The sequence below is a fragment of the Microplitis demolitor genome, chromosome 4, assembly GCF_026212275.2.
Source record: "Microplitis demolitor isolate Queensland-Clemson2020A chromosome 4, iyMicDemo2.1a, whole genome shotgun sequence".
NCBI lineage: Eukaryota > Metazoa > Arthropoda > Insecta > Hymenoptera > Braconidae > Microplitis > Microplitis demolitor.
In genome coordinates, this window is record NC_068548.1 from 488,035 (window position 1) to 509,345 (window position 21,311).

General features: G+C 30.3%; 3 protein-coding genes across 4 annotated transcripts; 2 read left to right on the forward strand and 1 right to left on the reverse strand.

The window, feature by feature from the left end:
- Nucleotides 1–4,824: 4,824 nt before the first annotated feature.
- On the forward strand, nucleotides 4,825–8,168 carry LOC103571342 (clathrin light chain). Of its 2 annotated transcripts, XM_008549470.3 has the most exons (7): nucleotides 4,825–4,953; nucleotides 5,162–5,325; nucleotides 6,123–6,239; nucleotides 6,393–6,470; nucleotides 6,712–6,823; nucleotides 7,307–7,318; nucleotides 7,770–8,168. In XM_008549470.3, the coding sequence occupies exons 2-7, from the start codon at nucleotides 5,169–5,171 to the stop codon at nucleotides 7,954–7,956; spliced, it is 663 nt and encodes a 220-aa protein (XP_008547692.1). In that variant the 5' UTR covers nucleotides 4,825–4,953; nucleotides 5,162–5,168; the 3' UTR covers nucleotides 7,957–8,168. The 2 variants fall into 2 exon arrangements, with proteins under 2 accessions (XP_008547692.1, XP_008547693.1); XM_008549471.3 differs by lacking the exon at nucleotides 7,307–7,318.
- Nucleotides 8,169–8,292: 124 nt separating this feature from the next.
- On the reverse strand, nucleotides 8,293–11,627 carry LOC103571345 (ankyrin repeat and LEM domain-containing protein 2). The gene is made up of 6 exons (XM_014439494.2): nucleotides 11,064–11,627; nucleotides 10,666–10,997; nucleotides 10,252–10,569; nucleotides 9,795–10,186; nucleotides 9,028–9,732; nucleotides 8,293–8,666 (listed from the first exon to the last, which is right to left on the reverse strand). The coding sequence occupies exons 1-6, from the start codon at nucleotides 11,188–11,190 to the stop codon at nucleotides 8,618–8,620; spliced, it is 1,923 nt and encodes a 640-aa protein (XP_014294980.1). The 5' UTR covers nucleotides 11,191–11,627; the 3' UTR covers nucleotides 8,293–8,617.
- A 621-nt stretch (nucleotides 11,628–12,248) lies between these two features.
- LOC103571344 (1-acylglycerol-3-phosphate O-acyltransferase Pnpla3) lies at nucleotides 12,249–20,068 on the forward strand. The gene is made up of 8 exons (XM_008549472.2): nucleotides 12,249–12,953; nucleotides 15,723–15,835; nucleotides 15,923–16,042; nucleotides 17,278–17,550; nucleotides 17,932–18,284; nucleotides 18,469–18,623; nucleotides 18,703–19,002; nucleotides 19,441–20,068. Exons 1-8 carry the CDS (start codon nucleotides 12,794–12,796, stop codon nucleotides 19,677–19,679), a joined length of 1,713 nt encoding a protein of 570 aa, XP_008547694.1. The 5' UTR covers nucleotides 12,249–12,793; the 3' UTR covers nucleotides 19,680–20,068.
- Nucleotides 20,069–21,311: the final 1,243 nt, after the last annotated feature.

Sequence of the window (21,311 nt, forward strand, 5' to 3'; positions counted from 1 at the left end):
TACCATAAACGTTTTTTGTTCATTATGATGCCCTGCAGTAGGAACAGCCATGAAAAGTCCCAGGAATAATTTATTTTTTGAGTTGAGACCTCTATGAGTATCGGGTGGACATGGGTGGAGATGATTTTCTATGAGGAGTACCCCGTAACTTTGCTCCTGTTGGGAATAACCCATCATACCATGAACGTTTTTTGTTCATTATGATGCCCTGCAGTAGGAACAGCCATGAAAAGTCCCAGGAATAATTTATTTTTTGAGTTGAGACCTCTATGAGTATCGGGTGGACATGGGTGGAGATGATTTTCTATGAGGAGTACCCCGTAACTTTGCTCCTGTTGGGAATAACCCATCATACCATAAACGTTTTTTGTTCATTATGATGCCCTCTAGTAGGAAAAGCCATAAAAAGTCCTGAGAATAATTTATTTTTTGAGTTGAGACATCTATGAGTATCGGGTGGAGATGATTTTCAATGAAGAGTAGCCCGTAACTTTGCTCCTGTTGGGAATAACCCATCATACCATAAACGTTTTTTGTTCATTATGATGCCCTCTAGTAGGAAAAGCCATAAAAAGTCCTGAGAATAATTTATTTTTTGAGTTGAGACATCCATGAGTATCGGGTGGAGATGATTTTCTATGAAGAGTAGCCCGTAACTTTGCTCCTGTAGGGAATAACCCATCATACCATAAACGTTTTTTGTTCATTATGATGCCCTGCAGTAGGAACAGCCATGAAAAGTCCCAGGAATAATTTATTTTTTGAGTTGAGACCTCTATGAGTATCGGGTGGACATGGGTGGAGATGATTTTCTATGAGGAGTACCCCGTAACTTTGCTCCTGTTGGGAATAACCCATCATACCATAAACGTTTTCTGTTCATTATGATGCGCTGCAGTAGGAACAGCCATGAAAAGTCCCAGGAATAATTTATTTTTTGAGTTGAGACCTCTATGAGTATCGGGTGGACATGGGTGGAGATGATTTTCTATGAGGAGTACCCCGTAACTTTGCTCCTGTTGGGAATAACCCATCATACCATAAACGTTTTCTGTTCATTATGATGCGCTGCAGTAGGAACAGCCATGAAAAGTCCCAGGAATAATTTATTTTTTGAGTTGAGACCTCTATGAGTATCGGGTGGACATGGGTGGAGATGATTTTCTATGAGGAGTACCCCGTAACTTTGCTCCTGTTGGGAATAACCCATCATACCATAAACGTTTTTTGTTCATTATGATGCGCTGCAGTAGGAACAGCCATGAAAAGTCCCAGGAATAATTTATTTTTTGAGTTGAGACCTCTATGAGTATCGGGTGGACATGGGTGGAGATGATTTTCTATGAGGAGTACCCCGTAACTTTGCTCCTGTTGGGAATAACCCATCATACCATAAACGTTTTTTGTTCATTATGATGCCCTGCAGTAGGAACAGCCATGAAAAGTCCCAGGAATAATTTATTTTTTGAGTTGAGACCTCTATGAGTATCGGGTGGACATGGGTGGAGATGATTTTCTATGAGGAGTACCCCGTAACTTTGCTCCTGTTGGGAATAACCCATCATACCATAAACGTTTTTTGTTCATTATGATGCCCTGCAGTAGGAACAGCCATGCAAACTCCCAAGAATAATTTATTTTTTGAGTTGAGACCTCTATGAGTATCGGGTGGACATGGGTGGAGATGATTTTCTATGAGGAGTACCCCGTAACTTTGCTCCTGTTGGGAATAACCCATCATACCATAAACGTTTTTTGTTCATTATGATGCCCTGCAGTAGGAACAGCCATGAAAAGTCCCAGGAATAATTTATTTTTTGAGTTGAGACCTCTATGAGTATCGGGTGGACATGGGTGGAGATGATTTTCTATGAGGAGTACCCCGTAACTTTGCTCCTGTTGGGAATAACCCATCATACCATAAACGTTTTCTGTTCATTATGATGCGCTGCAGTAGGAACAGCCATGAAAAGTCCCAGGAATAATTTATTTTTTGAGTTGAGACCTCTATGAGTATCGGGTGGACATGGGTGGAGATGATTTTCTATGAGGAGTACCCCGTAACTTTGCTCCTGTTGGGAATAACCCATCATACCATAAACGTTTTTTGTTCATTATGATGCCCTCTAGTAGGAAAAGCCATAAAAAGTCCTGAGAATAATTTATTTTTTGAGTTGAGACATCTATGAGTATCGGGTGGAGATGATTTTCAATGAAGAGTAGCCCGTAACTTTGCTCCTGTTGGGAATAACCCATCATACCATAAACGTTTTTTGTTCATTATGATGCCCTCTAGTAGGAAAAGCCATAAAAAGTCCTGAGAATAATTTATTTTTTGAGTTGAGACCTCTATGAGTATCGGGTGGACATGGGTGGAGATGATTTTCTATGAGGAGTACCCCGTAACTTTGCTCCTGTTGGGAATAACCCATCATACCATAAACGTTTTCTGTTCATTATGATGCGCTGCAGTAGGAACAGCCATGAAAAGTCCCAGGAATAATTTATTTTTTGAGTTGAGACCTCTATGAGTATCGGGTGGACATGGGTGGAGATGATTTTCTATGAGGAGTACCCCGTAACTTTGCTCCTGTTGGGAATAACCCATCATACCATAAACGTTTTCTGTTCATTATGATGCGCTGCAGTAGGAACAGCCATGAAAAGTCCCAGGAATAATTTATTTTTTGAGTTGAGACCTCTATGAGTATCGGGTGGACATGGGTGGAGATGATTTTCTATGAGGAGTACCCCGTAACTTTGCTCCTGTTGGGAATAACCCATCATACCATAAACGTTTTTTGTTCATTATGATGCGCTGCAGTAGGAACAGCCATGAAAAGTCCCAGGAATAATTTATTTTTTGAGTTGAGACCTCTATGAGTATCGGGTGGACATGGGTGGAGATGATTTTCTATGAGGAGTACCCCGTAACTTTGCTCCTGTTGGGAATAACCCATCATACCATAAACGTTTTTTGTTCATTATGATGCCCTGCAGTAGGAACAGCCATGAAAAGTCCCAGGAATAATTTATTTTTTGAGTTGAGACCTCTATGAGTATCGGGTGGACATGGGTGGAGATGATTTTCTATGAGGAGTACCCCGTAACTTTGCTCCTGTTGGGAATAACCCATCATACCATAAACGTTTTTTGTTCATTATGATGCCCTGCAGTAGGAACAGCCATGCAAACTCCCAAGAATAATTTATTTTTTGAGTTGAGACCTCTATGAGTATCGGGTGGACATGGGTGGAGATGATTTTCTATGAGGAGTACCCCGTAACTTTGCTCCTGTTGGGAATAACCCATCATACCATAAACGTTTTTTGTTCATTATGATGCCCTGCAGTAGGAACAGCCATGAAAAGTCCCAGGAATAATTTATTTTTTGAGTTGAGACCTCTATGAGTATCGGGTGGACATGGGTGGAGATGATTTTCTATGAGGAGTACCCCGTAACTTTGCTCCTGTTGGGAATAACCCATCATACCATAAACGTTTTCTGTTCATTATGATGCGCTGCAGTAGGAACAGCCATGAAAAGTCCCAGGAATAATTTATTTTTTGAGTTGAGACCTCTATGAGTATCGGGTGGACATGGGTGGAGATGATTTTCTATGAGGAGTACCCCGTAACTTTGCTCCTGTTGGGAATAACCCATCATACCATAAACGTTTTCTGTTCATTATGATGCGCTGCAGTAGGAACAGCCATGAAAAGTCCCAGGAATAATTTATTTTTTGAGTTGAGACCTCTATGAGTATCGGGTGGACATGGGTGGAGATGATTTTCTATGAGGAGTACCCCGTAACTTTGCTCCTGTTGGGAATAACCCATCATACCATAAACGTTTTCTGTTCATTATGATGCGCTGCAGTAGGAACAGCCATGAAAAGTCCCAGGAATAATTTATTTTTTGAGTTGAGACCTCTATGAGTATCGGGTGGACATGGGTGGAGATGATTTTCTATGAGGAGTACCCCGTAACTTTGCTCCTGTTGGGAATAACCCATCATACCATAAACGTTTTTTGTTCATTATGATGCCCTGCAGTAGGAACAGCCATGAAAAGTCCCAGGAATAATTTATTTTTTGAGTTGAGACCTCTATGAGTATCGGGTGGACATGGGTGGAGATGATTTTCTATGAGGAGTACCCCGTAACTTTGCTCCTGTTGGGAATAACCCATCATACCATAAACGTTTTCTGTTCATTATGATGCGCTGCAGTAGGAACAGCCATGAAAAGTCCCAGGAATAATTTATTTTTTGAGTTGAGACCTCTATGAGTATCGGGTGGACATGGGTGGAGATGATTTTCTATGAGGAGTACCCCGTAACTTTGCTCCTGTTGGGAATAACCCATCATACCATAAACGTTTTTTGTTCATTATGATGCCCTGCAGTAGGAACAGCCATGAAAAGTCCCAGGAATAATTTATTTTTTGAGTTGAGACCTCTATGAGTATCGGGTGGACATGGGTGGAGATGATTTTCTATGAGGAGTACCCCGTAACTTTGCTCCTGTTGGGAATAACCCATCATACCATAAACGTTTTTTGTTTATTATGATGCCCTGTAGTTGGAGAGTCTCAAAAAAGTCTCTGGAAAAATGATTTTCTCTAATTAGATCATACCTTTCTGTAGGGATTTCTACAATCCCAGTATTTTAACAATCACCCCAATTTCTCCAAAGTGCTGCCATCTCCCTTCCCTTATTAAAGACCTTTATTTTTGATTGTGACATTATCAATTGAACAAAAACTAAATTCCTACATTACTGACTGATTGATATCGAAAATAAAACGTTATATATATTTTTTCTTTCTCTAATTATTGACGTTGTCGTTCTCTTTGACATTTCTCTAGCAGTTATTACACTTAGGGGTGTGTATCATTAGAATAATCTCAAGTAAACCGAAATATTCGCTCTTAATAATTCCCAACTCAGGTAAAATATTTATTACTCATACATTTAGTCAAATTTTTCTATTTTTCACCCACTGAATATTTTTAACTCCAATCGTGACGAATTCAATTTATAGGTTAAAAAATTCAATTCGATTATTAGACCGAGTACTAAAATATTTTTAATTACTAATTTTTTCAGGTATTAAGTTCATTAAGTTCTATTATTTTGTTCGTAATTATTATTTTAGAAATAAAATGGACGGTTTTGGTGACAATTTTACTGGCAATGATGTCGAAGTTGATCCAGCGGCTGAATTTTTAGCTCGTGAACAAGATCAATTAGCTGGCCTCGAAGATGATATTCCAGCAGTTGCTGTATCTAACTCAGCACCAGTTTTATCAAATATTGAAGGTTATCATTTTTTTTATCTTAAAATACAAAATTTTTCACAACCCAGCCAACAAATTCTGAAATTTTAATTAAAACTTGTTATTTTCTATCAAAAATAATATTTTCTCTTTAATTTAAATTAAATAAAGAAATAAAAATTCATTTCTCAAAAATTTTGTAACTAAATTTTTGTTTTTTGCCGGATTTTTAAAAAATATAAAAATCTGACAATTTTTGAATTTGCGCTCATTTTTTTTTCCAGTTATTAAAAAAAAACCGTGTTTTACATTAAATTTTACAGCAATATCGGAATTCATACCGCAGACATTCCAAAATTATACAGAAAAAAAACGACTGCCGTGAAATTCTCATATATATTTTTAAAAGTAAATTTAATATCAAAAATATGAGTACAGTTGATTCGTTGACCAAATCACCTCTAGTTTGAGTACCCACATCTATATATTTAAATAATTAACTTTTAATCACTTTAATTAGCAATTATATTAATTAAATATCATTTTTTCTAAACATTTCGATGTGGGTACTCATTTAACGCGGAATTTTATCAACAACTCGAATCTCATATTTATTTTACCCAAAAAATTACTGACAACAAAAAATAAAGTAATTCAGACTACAAGATAACAATACGTTCTGTTAATTAAATATTTAATTATTATATTTAAAGCTTATGAAATATTTCGTTGGCATTTTATTTATTAATTTAAATATTTATTTGCTTAGGTATTTATTGAGTTATTTATTTATTTACTTATTTAATTATTTTGTTTTATTTATTTTTCTTATGAATTTAGACGATTTATCTGGTAACTTTGAAAATATGACCGTCGAATCCGGTGGCAATGGTACTACCGGTAGCTTCGAGATGATTAATACTATTGATCAACCTACTGAATCATTTTCAACCCCAGGTAGTAATTATATTTTATTTTATTTTATTAACTCATTATTTTGTTAATTAATTAGCATTTTTTATTATTTAATTATTTATTTATTTATAAATAAATTAATTGCTAGAATTTTAATTAATTATTTTTATTATTAAATAATTTATTTTTGTACAGAACCAGTCGTCGTAAAAGAAGAACCAGAAAAAATAAAAAAATGGCGCGAGGAACAAGCAGCAAGACTCGAAGAAAAAGGTTCGTTACTTAAATAAATATAAATTTATTCTAGTATTAGAAATACCTCTAAAAAATCTTTTTACAAGATTTTTTGGCCTAAGGATAAATCTTTCTAAGGATCGTAATTTTGCAAATACGAGAAAAAGATTTTTTTTTTTAATTTTTAAATTATTAATTTAATTTTCTATTTAAAATTTTTTAAATATCCCGCCTTTTTTTAAATTTACAATCTCATGACTATTGTAACAAATTATTAAAGATGCTGAAGAAGAAAAGAAAAAAGAAGAATGGAAGGTAGCGGCTAAAAAAGAACTTGAAGAATGGTACAAACATCATGCTGAAACAACTAGTAAAACAAAAGCTACCAATAGGTGTGTTTATTTATTTATTATTTGTAATTAATTACTAGTTTATAATTACTAAGTCCTGTAATGTCGTCGAGGATGAAACTCTCCTTCAATTGCTGACCCAGTACAGGACCATCAAAATTTCGAAAGAATATTTTATATTTATAAGTAAAAATATGAATTTGAATATCGACTTGCCGCGCTGACTTTTCTCGAAAAATATCAATAGTTTCCGAGATATTTCATTTTACATCTAATTTTTCGCATCGAGACCTCCAGGTGTCTGTAATGGGACAGTAATTTGTTGGAGGTGGACTAACCTTCAACTTGTCCTAATACAAAAATAAGGATTTCTAGTCCCAAGAAATTATTTTTTTGCGTACGGCCCGAGTTTTCCCGTCTGTCCTGTCATTAAAAACAATTTCCAAGTTTTAAGTAATTAGATAATTAAATTATTTAATTTAAATAATAATAACAAACAAAATCTATTTTGATTTTGCTTCCTAGGGGAAATGCCAAGTAAGTTTTTCTTTGTTTATATAAATAATACTCATGCATGATTTTCGTAGTAAATAATATATATAGAAAATAAAGAAAATATAATTTAAATAAATTTTAAATCGTCTAAATTTTGACGTCATAAATTAGGCCAATTACTTTAGATACTTATTAATTAATATGCACAGACTAATTAGAAAGCCTAAAAATGCTTTAAGCGCATGACTGATTATTTATTTAAACAATAAAAATAAATAATTATTAATTATAAAATGTATCAAGAAAAATATATGGATGATTTTCGTAAAAAAATTTTATTGTTTAAAAAATTTGATTTTTAAAAATTTAATCGCTAAAACACGCGCATAAAAAATGCATTTTGACAGTTCACTGTATTATTAAATACGTATTTAAAAAAATGAATATATGTTTATATTTGTATATTTATAATTCAAAAAATTTTCTGCAATAGAAATGCTGAGAAACAATTCGTCGCAGAAGCAGGTGAAGTCGAACCGGGAACAGAGTGGGAACGTATCGCTAAACTCTGCGATTTTAATCCAAAATCTTCACGGATATCCAAAGACGTGTCGCGCATGCGATCAATTATTTTGCAATTGAAGCAATCGCCACCAGCCACTACATCAATGAACGTTTGAGTTCATAATCGCTGATCTGTTAAAACGATAACAATAACAATAAATAAATAAACAAACCTATATATATATATAAACTAATTATAAATTTAAAAAGAAAAATTCCATTGAGTTTAAATTGTTGATTTAAAAAATAAATTAAACTAGATAATTAATCTTGATTAAAATTATTATTAATTATTAATTATAAATAAAAATTCAATTAACAAATTTAAGTTTACGTATTTAAATATTTATTTTTTTAATTTTACATCTCAGTTTTTTTTTTAAGTGTTTAGTTTTAAATTTTTAGAAAAATTATTCAAAAATATAATTGTTTTAAATATATCACTTGTTATATTACAATGGTAAGTATAAATATCAGTTATTAATATTAATATAAATATGTTTGATTTTTTTTTTAATTGAAGGAAGAACTGATTTGAGGCGTAATTATATCTCTGTATTAATATAATGATTAATTAATGTAATTATAAATGATAAGACTGTAGATAAATAATCAAATTTTTTTATCGAGAATATAAGCACGAATTTTTTTTTTAATTTAGGTAATAAAGAAGACTTGTTTATATTAGAGATATAATGCGTTGGATAGAAGAAAATTTATGTCATTAGTTTTAAATATTTTAAAAAAAAGTATAATTTATATTTTTGAAACTTTTTATCATTTGCTTGGCGTGAATAATTTTTTTCTGGGTGTCCGGAAGCTGACACTGAAAAAAAAAAATTGTTAATTTATATAAATATTATATTATATGTATATATATATGAAACGAAATTAAGTATAAAAATATGAGTACAGTTGAATTGTAGAGGAAATTCCCTTTAGTTTGAGTACCCACATCGATATATTTAGATTAATTAATTTTAATTGATTAATTAACAACTATTTTAATTAAAAATTAATTTTTATTAAAATATTGATGTAGGTACTCATTTGACGCAGAATTCCATCAGCTACTCCAATATCATATTCATGTATATTTATATACACATACCTCATATATTTATACAAATACCGTGCAGCTTAATTGCGAAATTTGAATTATAAATTATTTACATAAAAAAAATTACCTTATATCATTTTTACGGACTGCTAATTGCAAATCGTGCCTCCATCGGTAAATTAATGGATAAATTTCCGGATCAATCGACTGAGGTATTGCATTAAAAACAGATAAATCAGTTTTACTGGGCGCGGACCCTTCTATAAATACCGGAAGTCCTTCTGAAGCGACGTACATTTCGTCTTCCGAGCTGCTATCAGTATCATCATCATAGTAATCAGAATAATCCGAACTATTGTTATCAGTTGGCAAAGGTGAAGATGGCGGTGTATAAAATTTATCATCAATAACTTTATCCGGAGAATTAAGTATCAGTAACCCCATATTTTTAATCAACGCATCAATATCACTATTATAAGTCTCATTGACTTTATTCTTTACATCTAAATTATTGTTATCAAAATTATCAAACAAATTATTATCATGAGAGTTATAAAAAATTGGCTTAATATCATCTGTGTCATCAGCCGGTGCAGATTCAATGCAATTATCATTCGTAAAATCTTTAGCCAAATTTTTAATCCTCTTAGATTTAAATGTTGGCTTTTGCGGGTCTTCTACTGAATTTACTGCTTCAAGTCTTTCGTGTCTCTGTAGATTACTTAAATAATTTTCTAATTTATCTAGGCCTTCAGTGGATTTTAAATTTACAAATTCGTTTAAAAATGGCCAGTATTCTTTCCAAGGTACATGATATTCCTCAGCTAGATCTCTGGTAAAAAGAATATTTATTTTTTATACTTTTATACCAGTGTAAAAATTGTCAGAACTTACCTTCCAACTCTTTCGAGACCTTTATCAAAATCAACAAGCCTACAGTCCGTTTTTTCAACCACTGAATCATTTAAGAACTGAAACGAATCATTCAACGAAGTATCACGTCTAGGTGTACCAAATAACGTCCTCGGCGGTGTTTTCCACTTCTTCCTAAACTCTAGAGCCTGTGGCTTAGTCATAGGTCCCGCGAAAGCTTTCACTTCAAACCGCGGACTAATTGGATCGATCTCAATCCGCGGAGGACTTGCCGGGGTAAAAAGATCCCCGACTGCCGGCGCCATTGAATTGTCTTCTGATCTCATTACTGGAACGTAATAGTGATCCTCAAGTAGGGTACAGATTTCTTGGATCAGTTGCGGGTTCTCCGCGCCTTTTCTATCACAGACAATCTATTTTAAACAGTAAATTTATTAATCAATTCATGGTTTAATTACTTTATACATAATAAACTTACATCAATAGGCATCTTATCATATTTATTTTTGACTGTTTTGGAACACTGAGGATAAGAAACTAGAAGAGCTACGACGTCTTTGAGGCCGTATTTAGCAGCGAAGTGTAGAGGCGTTTCATTGATGCCTTTATTCGGTGTATTTAAGAATGCGTCGATAAATACTTTACTTTTGTTGACGTAAGACGCTGATTCTTCAATGCCGTCAATTAATTCTATGAAGTTTCTATCACTGATGACATCCAGGATTAATTTGCACATATTAAAGGCATCGGTATTTTTAGATGTCGCTACATGGAGTGCATTGTAACGCGGACCTTCCTTTAATTTAAAAATATAAAAATTATTCAAGTATTTGTGTAAAAAAACGACTGAATAATTTTTTAAAATCTCGCGAAAATATTTGAATAAAATTACCTTTAAAATTGTTGGTGTTGCGCTGACACTGATCAAATATCTCGGGTTTTCCCAAATAGCTTTTCTGACACCTTCCAAATCTCCAGTCTCGATGAGTTTCCTGAAGACCACAAGTTCCTGTGGCTTGAGACTTTTGAATGCTGGACCTTTTTCATCGGCACTTTTACATTCGGAAATTTTTTCATCGCCATTAACTTGTTTGTTATCAAGGTCTCCATACTTTGCGTAACTCTCAGCTTCTTCTCTGCTTCTGAACGACTTCAGTCTACTGGTTTTGTATTTTTTAATGACTTTCAATGCGTCTAATTTGTCTGTATAAACATGCAGTTTATCTGAAATTAAATTTGAAAATTGATAATAGACTTGTTTGCGTTAGAAATTTAAATAAATTAATTTACCTGGATCTTCAGTTTCGGGTGTCGTTGGCTGTTCGTTAACAAATACCGCGTGATAGACATTGTTATTTTTAAAACTATCTAACATCACTGATGAATTATTTTTGTTAATTGATTCATTGACACTCATTTTCTCATATTTATTTAATATATTTTTTTATAAAACACTTTTTTAGGTTAGAATACAAGTTTCAAATTTTTGGAATTTTTATGATTTTTTAATTTATTATTTAAGTAACTAGTAATTAATTAATCAATTAATTGATTGATAAGTTAATCAATGATAAGAATAATAAATAGAATACCAGTGGTTTTTGATTAACTGGTTCGTTTTATTTTTTAGTCGCTGATGAATTTTAAAAAAGCGCGCGATTTTATTTTTAATTATTTATTAAAAATAATTAAATTTAAATGATGATATTTAAATTTATTTGTTAATTAGAGTGATAGTAGTAATTATAGTAATGGATTTTAATATTTTTATAAAAATATGACACGTAAGTGAAGTTTGTTTACAAACTTTTCATTGACCTTCGGCGCCATATTTGTTTTGTACGCAATTTCCAGTGCGCATTTATAAACTTGACCTTTTATTATACATAAAAATATATGTTATTTATTCAATTATACATATTACCTAATGTCATATTTATTATAGTAATTGATTTTAAATAAATTATTTGAATATTTTTTAATTTATTCAAATAGCCCGCGAAAATCTCTGTGTTGATAAAGAATTTGTTGTCATTGTTAATTATTAATAAACAATGTATTTCTTTTTATTTTCATTTTAATTTAAGATTACATATTTATTTTACAAGATTACGAGTTATGTTATCGATAAAATTCAAAAAATTTTTATAAATACCGCAGCTGGGATCAGACCATTGACCTAATGACTATTGTTTTGTTTCATTTTTTCATTGATAACAATTTTTTTAAATTTAAATTGACGTCATATTAATTTTCAAAAGTGTAACGAAAAAAAGTTCATTTTTTTGCTGAAGCGCAATTTGAATTTTCGTAATTTTTCGCGCGTAAATTTATGACGAATATTTTTATCCAGATTCAAAAAATGAAAATTTAAAAATACAAAAAAAAAATCAAATTTTTTTATCATAATTTAATTTAAAATTTAGTGTGGTTTTAACTCGCGCGCGCGTAAATTAAAATTTGAAAGCGCATGCCCGTAGTACACACGCGCCATAACCTAATAAAAAATGTCTACGCACATAGTGTAAATAATTTTTAATGCATAAATATATAAGTATATACATATCATTACGTCACAATAATAATAATTACAGTTGTTTTCATTGGTATAAATAATAATGATAATAATTTATTGACGTTTTTATTTCAAATTATCAATTACGTAGTCATCGAATTTATTTAACTGAAAGTATCAAGTGTTTAAAGTCAGTAGAGTTGAGGCTGCTGTCAGTGACAGTTCGAGTACATTCTCGAACTATATTACGCGTAATAAAATTTTTAATACTTAAATATTACTACAATTACCAATACCATTGATCTCATACATTTATATATTTGTAATTTGAATATTTGAATTTAATAAAAATAGACAAGGTCATGGTGACGTTTTGATCCCATTATATAAATGTATAATAGATGACCGTCAATGCAGTGAAATATATTTTACACAACAGTAACAAGTGACATATAATATATAATATATATATATATTATATATTTTTAAAATAATTTCGGAGAAAATGAATTTGTCATTTGCTGGATGCGGTTTTTTGGGAATTTATCATGTTGGAGTTGCTGTTTGTTTTAAAAAATACGCGCCACATTTATTGTTGGAAAAAATAAGTGGTGCATCAGCTGGTGCTATTGCTGCATGTTGTCTTCTTTGTGATCTACCCCTCGGTGAGTGAACTATATCGTAATTATTTATTTACATTTTATTATATCGTTCAAACTCTTTGTTTATTTATTACATATATAGATATATTAACTCATACGCTTTGACGGTATCTCATATTTTTATTTTTACCCCAACAAATGTAATTAGTCATTTTTAGTTATCTGGTAATTATTTTTATTCTTACTCTGTTTTTTATATTTAAGTCTGATATTTTATTCAAATCTTCGCTGAATGTCAGACGATACCAAGTTAGCTGACGTTTAATAAATGATTTTTTTCGAAAAAATAGTATATTATACACCTAGGATAGTAAAGTAATCTCTTAAATCACATGTTATTGGCCGAGGTGAAGATTTCAAAAATTCCACCTTTAGTTTTTTTTCGTAACTGATTTATTGAAAAAAAAAATTCAAAAATTGTTTAGTCATTTCTGAATTATGAGTAGAATTTTAAAAAATTGACAGTTTAACCTAGAGTAAAAATTTGGGCCCATGTGAAATACCGCTAAGATTTGTTCTGTACAATGAAAGTAAACCAGCGTGTGCAGGTAACTGTTCCCAGGAATTTTATCCCACGATTTAATAGATTCTTAAATCTACCGCAAATTATCTATGAGTTGGATCAGATGCCACGAAATCCAGAACCTAAATAATTGTGGTACGAATAGGAATCTAGTAATTACGAAGACCTAAAAAATAAACTAATAGTTTTAGAAAATAGAATAGAAATTTATGTAATTCATTTAAAAGTCACAGTAATTAATTTTTAAAAAAATTTTAAATTTCATAGGTCATCGCGAATGGTACTAAAGTTTGATGTGAAATTAGCCAAAGATAAATTTTCAGTTCATTTAAATGAGTTCAATGTTCTCAAGTCAGGTCCGTCACCTTATTTATCATAAATTAATTTTTAAATTTTGTAAAATGATAATTTTCTAGACTACTCGTTTTTAAATTTATTTTTTGTGCATAAATATTTAGAAATAATAACGATAATTATGACTCTTGAAAGCCGTAGAAAATTGATAGATTTGTGCTTCTTCCTCAACATCGTCAATAATAGAATAAACAGCCCAGAGATTCTCAACGAAATAAAATTAAACAGTTTTAATCCTCAAGAATCGTATTTTTTAATCAGGATGTTTACATAAAATAATAAATTTAAATAAAAATATTTTTCAAGCTTATCAATTTCTAAAAAGTTTCTATTTCACTCAAACAGGAAAAACAGTTATGAAATATGTGATCAATAATATTTATATTCACGATAGTATTATAAATATATATCTAAAAAAAAACATTTATCTAGTAGATTATTAAAAATTTGAATGACGTTTTAAAAACAAATTTCTATATTTTCTTCATTAAAATAAAATTACGACTTTAATTAGTTGAGCAATGAAATTTCTTTGTTTGGTAATGAGTAATGATCCTATTTAACTACTCTAGTTTATTATCATAGTTTTTAAATTTGAATAAAAATAATGCAATAAATATATATCGAGCTCAAGCATCCCCACAAAGACTATTGATAAATAATCATATTTATTATCACTTACATTAACATATATAAACGAGCATTATTATCAATTATCATTATATATTTTTAAAATAAATAAATAAAAAATTTATATTAAATTTTATAATAAATAGAACAAATAAATTATATTGTTAGAACTTTTTTTTTCTTATATAACATTTTTGAATTTATCAATTATTGCACATATTTATATATAATTTTATAAAATATTTAATAGAACGTGTGACAGATAACTGGGTCATACTTTTGTTTACGTTTTATTAAAACTATTTCATTAATCATGTGATAGTTTAATATATATTTTCCAAGGTTTTCATATATATACATTATTAATCAATTTTATCTTTACTTTATAAACTATATATAAAAATATATATGGCAATGAACTTGTTATCATTTTTACTACTGGAAAATAATTTAAATTTATTTATTAATATTAATAAATAAATAAATATTTATTTATTTATTTATCAATTTTATTAAAAAATTTTATATCAATTGTTATATTTTACTGATAGAATATTGACTGATAATCGATTAAAATGATAAAGGTTAAAAACCTTTAAGATAAAAAATTAACTGAAAAAAATTGATAAGATTTTATACATTTTATTTATCAATAAATGTTATTAATTATTATAAATTCTGTTCTCAGAAATATGTAATTCAATGATAATAATTTTAAAAAAGGGGCAAGTTGATCAATGATTATTTTTTTAAAAAATGATGACAATAGCTGACCATTTTACCTCAGATTCATTTTTTTTCTTAATAAAATGATTTAAATTAAAGGCCCGCGAAAAATAAATTGTTTAAAATCTCCCGATCCGATCAACTTGTCCGGTTTTTTACAAACCGTTTCAATTTTCCCGCCTAGTAAGTTTGAATATCGATTTTAATTCAAAAATATCAGACATGAATAAAAAAGTGACTCATTAAGTTCTTATATTTATACTGTGGCGTAATAGTCAGTAAATATGAGACGAAACCTCTTGTAAATTAATTAGACTTTGATTGCTGTCCTGTAGTCCAAATTCCGATGATATTAATTCCGATGTAGGAATTTTAAATTATTCAAACATTTAAATCAATGCCGCGAGAAATTTTTTACTTAAATAATTTTCCACACTTCAGATTCGCGGGGCGCAAAAAAATAGTCAATGTCGTGATAATTCTTTACGGAATTAAGTAAAACCCGCCTGAATTGATAATTATATATTTATCTGTTACAGGACTTTATACAAGTGATTTATTGAAATTAAGTAAGGAAGCAAGAAGAAAAACACTAGGGCCGTTTAGTCCTACTTTTAATCTCCAGGCTATTTTATTAGAATCATTACAAAAGGTTCATTAATCATTTAATCATATAATTGATATCTAAAAAATATTAATTGATTAATTAATGAATTAATAAATAATTATATATTTCTAGTATTTACCCGAAGATGCGCATATTAGAGTCAATGGAAAACTTCACATTTCATTAACGAGAGTTTATGATGGACGTAATGTTATCGTATCGCAATTTAATTCTAGAGAAGATCTATTTCAGGTATTTATTAATTAATTAAATAAGTAGATTATGTGACAAGGAATGGAACAAAACGATTTCAGATCAGGTTGCTGACATCACCAGTAGCCTGAAATCGTGTTTTATTCTATGCCACACATTTTATTATATTTTATATACTACCCTAGTAGCATTATAATCGTCTTGGTAATTAATGGAATGGATAAGGATGATCAAACGGGAATTTCCGTAAAACTATTTTTTAAAATTGTTGAGCAAATCTGCTCTCGAGATTGATAGATGCTAGTGTCTCTACGTATGATTTTTGCTGCAGATACTTAGTCTAGAATCTTGCTCAAACACGTGTTACTTGAGAGTAGTGTACGTTAAAAAAAATTTGACGGCCCTGAAAAGGGCCATTGGTGCTTAAGAGCATTGAGGTTATCCCTTCGGCTTGCGGGACGTCTCGGCTTTGTAGTCCCAAAGGACTCGGGTTACTTTAACACGACTTGAACGCCGTATTGGTACTGGTGGTGATGGTGTTGGTTCGGGCGTTGGTGGACGAAACGTCTCGTTAATTGCCTCAGCAATTAATGAAACGTCGAGATCTTCGAGCAACTGCAGGACATCTTCGTCGTCTTGATATTGGTCCATTTTCTTGTTCTGTTATTGCAGCAAGTGTGAGTCGGAATGGAAATAAGTAACGTAACCTGAAAGGCCGTCGGGGTTAAGGACTTTTCGTCGGGACCTGCGGCCCAATCAGATGCCATCTATCCCTTCTACTAGTGCTGCGCTCTGATTGGCTCTTCTCGAGGAGTGGGGGTAAAGATTGCCATAGACGAACATTCCATAGATTGCTATTAGAGTGGCTTCGTTTGCTATTTGGCTTCGGGGACATCACTACTCAGCCCGGACTCACTCAACGGCTTTGTCGTCAAGCCGACATGGAAAAACTTCGCAACCAGCAGCCATGGTGAAGAAAACGGACTGCCAGAATCATTTACATTATAGTTGAAATTAGAACTTTGGTCATGTCTTAAACTCCGTACCTATTTTTCCTTTTTCTCGACAGCAAGTCTGATCTAATAGATCATAGCCAAGTATTACTACAAATTTACTTGAGATATTTTATAGAAGCGTCTTGCCTTAGACTTTTCCAAGAGTGATCATCTAAACTTAAGACACAGATTCACATAAAACTTCTTTAACAATGCTACTAGGGAATTTCATTTTAATAAATAACTCGTTTAGAAATTAAAGATGTTAATATGTTTTAGGCACTTCTCGCAACATCATTTGTACCGATATTTTCAGGAATACTACCACCCCGCTTTCACGGCATTCGTTATATGGACGGTGGTTTTAGCGATAATTTACCAACATTAGATGAAAATACCATAACAATAAGTCCTTTTTGCGGCGAAAGTGATATTTGTCCACGTGATTTTTCTTCACAATTATTCCATGTCAATTTTGCCAACACGAGTATCGAATTATCACGTGACAACATTTATCGCTTTGCCCGTATTTTGTTCCCGCCAAATCCAGAGGTTGGTGTTCTATTACTTTTAGATTGACTATATTTTTATAATTATGCAGAAAATGATATGAGATAAAGTTCTTCCGCCGATTAAACGGCAAAAAAGTCGACTCGGAAATATTCATCTGATAGAAAGAAAAATGTATAGTCAATTAACCTACTTTTCATGAAAGTAAACTTTCAAATCTACAGAGATTTTACCGTAAACTTCTTGAAGAAAAGTAGTTGAAAAAAATTATATAATTAATGCAGATATTTTTTAATCGTTTTTGAGAAAGTATACGACCCGGTTCTTGACCTTTTCAAAATTTATTTGCATAATCATAAAAATTAACAATTAAATAAAATATACAGAAGATTAATGATTATTTAATAAAATATTAAATCGCAGATATTATCAAAAATGTGTCAGCAAGGTTTCGACGATGCCTTGAGATTCCTACACCGCAATAATCTAATAAACTGTACCCGTTGCGTGGCAATACAGTCGCCGTTCGTTGTATCCGAAACACTTGACGACAGTACTGAGTATGATCCCGAGTGCATTGAATGTAAAATTCACCGTCAGGAAGCGCTTGTCGCAAACTTACCAGAAACAGTTATGAGTATTCTTCAGGATGCTATTGACTCCGCTAATAAGGGAATCGTTAATTGGTTATTCAAACACAAAAGTATTAAATTGTTATCTGTTTTGAGTCTTCCTTACACGCTGCCTGTTGATGTTATGTGCGCTACTATAAACAAGTTAGTTTTATTACTTAATACTTATTGTATAATTTAGACAGTGTTCTACTGTAAAAAATCGGAGTTAATTCGGACTCATTACTCCGAAAATTTTTACAGTGTTAATAATGTCTTCAATTGTAGTAAGCTTGACTACGCTATTTTTTATATGTATTGTAATTTTTTATTTTTTTTTTAATTGCAGAGTTATTTCAACTGCACCGAAATTAAGTATCAATATTATTGAATTAATAAGAAATATTTTGAAACAAGTAAATTTATTATTACCGACAATAAATATACAATTTATATCAATAACTGATTTAATAAGGTTCCAAGTGGCGTTAGCGAAATACAAAAGTAATTATCAGTTTATTGTTCATTTTTAGCTCATAAAAATAAGGATATCAAAATTATAAATACTATTTTTATTTAATAGAAAGCTACAGTGAAGATGATACTGATGGGTGTATAAAACCATGGAGACGCGATGCGCACACAGACAATGGTGATAATTTTGAAAACATATTACATGTCACTACAGACTACGACGCATTAATGGCTTACTATTATATGAACCAGAATAAAAATACCGCGGGAATAAATGACTTATTTAAAATTAAAAGTAATGATTATAATGTGGATTTAAATTTTGTAGATAATAGTAATGTCAATATTGAATTTTCTGATGATTCTTGGGATGAACCTGATTGGATTGCGCAACATACACTCGCTGATGGTAATTTATACATTTTATTTGTCAAATTTAAAAATTGACTTTGAATTTTTATTTTTGAGGCGACAATTTTTAACCTCGAAAATAATAATGAAGTTAGGTCCGTTTAACCTTCAGAGAAAATGGCGGTCACGCGACGTTAATCAAACAAGTTAACAAAACTTTATTTTTATTCTATTGCATAGAATTGTAGCTGCGATATGATTGGCTCGCAGTTACAGACAAAGATTGTAACCTGCGATCTGATTGGGTCGCAGGTCCCGATGTAGTTCTACTCGTACATGGACTATAGAGGCAGCACTGCTGCCGGTCGCGTTCTTTAATATGAAGTTTTCACACTAAATCGAGTTAAAGACTGTCTTAAACACTGAAAATGATTTATAAAGAAAAAAAAAAATATAGGTATCGGCCAATGATAAATATATGTATTATTTATTACAGTTACAGAAATAAAAAATAACACGATGAGTATGAAAGAAATCCACATTAAAGAAGATGATCAAGGAAGTCTTGAATTATCAGATCATTCAATCGAAGATTCGACCATATTTTCCGATCCCGAAAGTGAATGGGTAATCGATAAAACAGACAAAGTAAAAGAAGTTATTGAAAATACAAATTCAACTCCTACTTCTCTCGCGTCGGACTGTCGCCCGGAAGTTGACCAACCTAGTCTTTAAAAATTTATTTATTATCACCATCTCCTAAAATCCACAGTTTATAATTTATTTTATTATTTTTTTTTTTTGAATTTTAAAATTAAAAAAAAAAAATTCACGAGTCTGCTTGAGATCAAATTTATATTTTGCACTACTTTTTTGTTACAGAAAATTTTAAGTGGATTTTAGGAGTGAGTGATGAATACGTGTACCTGAATAAATGGTACTAACTTTGAGAATTTATTTACTTGGAAAGATTTTAATTAAATGGAATGGAAAAAAAATTAACAGTATTTATATTAATGTTAATAATAAAATCAGCAATATCTGTTGTTTAATATTTAAATATATAATGAACGGGTCGTATTTTGTCAAATGACAAGAACGAATACAATATACATTTTTTTTTTAGTTATGATAATTTTTTTTTTTTTTTTTAAGAAAATAAAAGTTATTTATGGAAGAATAATATGCATGCACAAAAAAAAAAAAAAAATATTATTTATTCAGTAAAAAATATTTAAATGGAAAGTGATATAAATATACAATTAATTTATTTAATTGTTGATATTTTTATTAGTTTATATTATAAACATAATTATTAATTTAATTTTAATGGATAAAGTTAAACAAATACACATTTAATAGAATATATATTTTGTTATGTTTTTAATTTTTTAAATTAAATGTTAATAAGTATTGATCAAAGATTATATTAATGGAAAAATATCCGCATATACACTAGGGTAGAATTGATAATTATTATGAGTAAAATAAAAATTGAATTTCCGTAAATATTTTTTTAAATTTAATTTGATAAATTTGAATATTCTAAATAAATGAAAATAAGTCAATTAATGTAATATTACAAATAATGATAGTAATTCTACTTTATAAAAAAAAAAATTATATAATCTGTAATTCATTATTATAACCGAATTAATTAATTATTGTGTATAAAAATGATAAAAAAATTCTTGCCACGATTTTTTAGTGAAATTTTATATTTATAGAATATTTGTATCAGATATAAGTAAATATGTGATTGAATTTGATAATCTATGAATCATAACCCAGTAAAATATGAACGGGTGGTCACAAGTTCATGCATTTGCACTAATGCGCATGCGCGACAATGAAGATTCTAGAAAAATCGCTAAAAGATCATTTTTTATAGACTTTATATATGATTATGGTCATATACAAACATAAATGATCAGACATAATCATTTATATATCAAATATAATAAATGTAATTATATATTACCATATAAATTAGACATGTACATATATGAGTATCTGCGATCAGAAAATGTCATATTTTAACATATATGAGAATTTCAGATCTAGTATAGTCATATTTACTTCCAATAGTCATCAGATGTATACAAAATGATCAGATATGATTATATATTATTAAATAATTTATAGAAAATAAAAAATCTTTTTGTAACCAAAATTTCATTGTCACAAAATTCTAACCCTAAAATTGAAAGTGTAAATATTGCAGACATACACCTTTTTAACTATATTATATAAAAAAAGGAAATGATTAAAATAAAATTTTAAAAAATGCATGTACTAAATTTTAAGTTGTCTAAACATGCCTTTTTTAAATTTTTGTTTTAGAAACAAACTTGCTGACTTTTATTA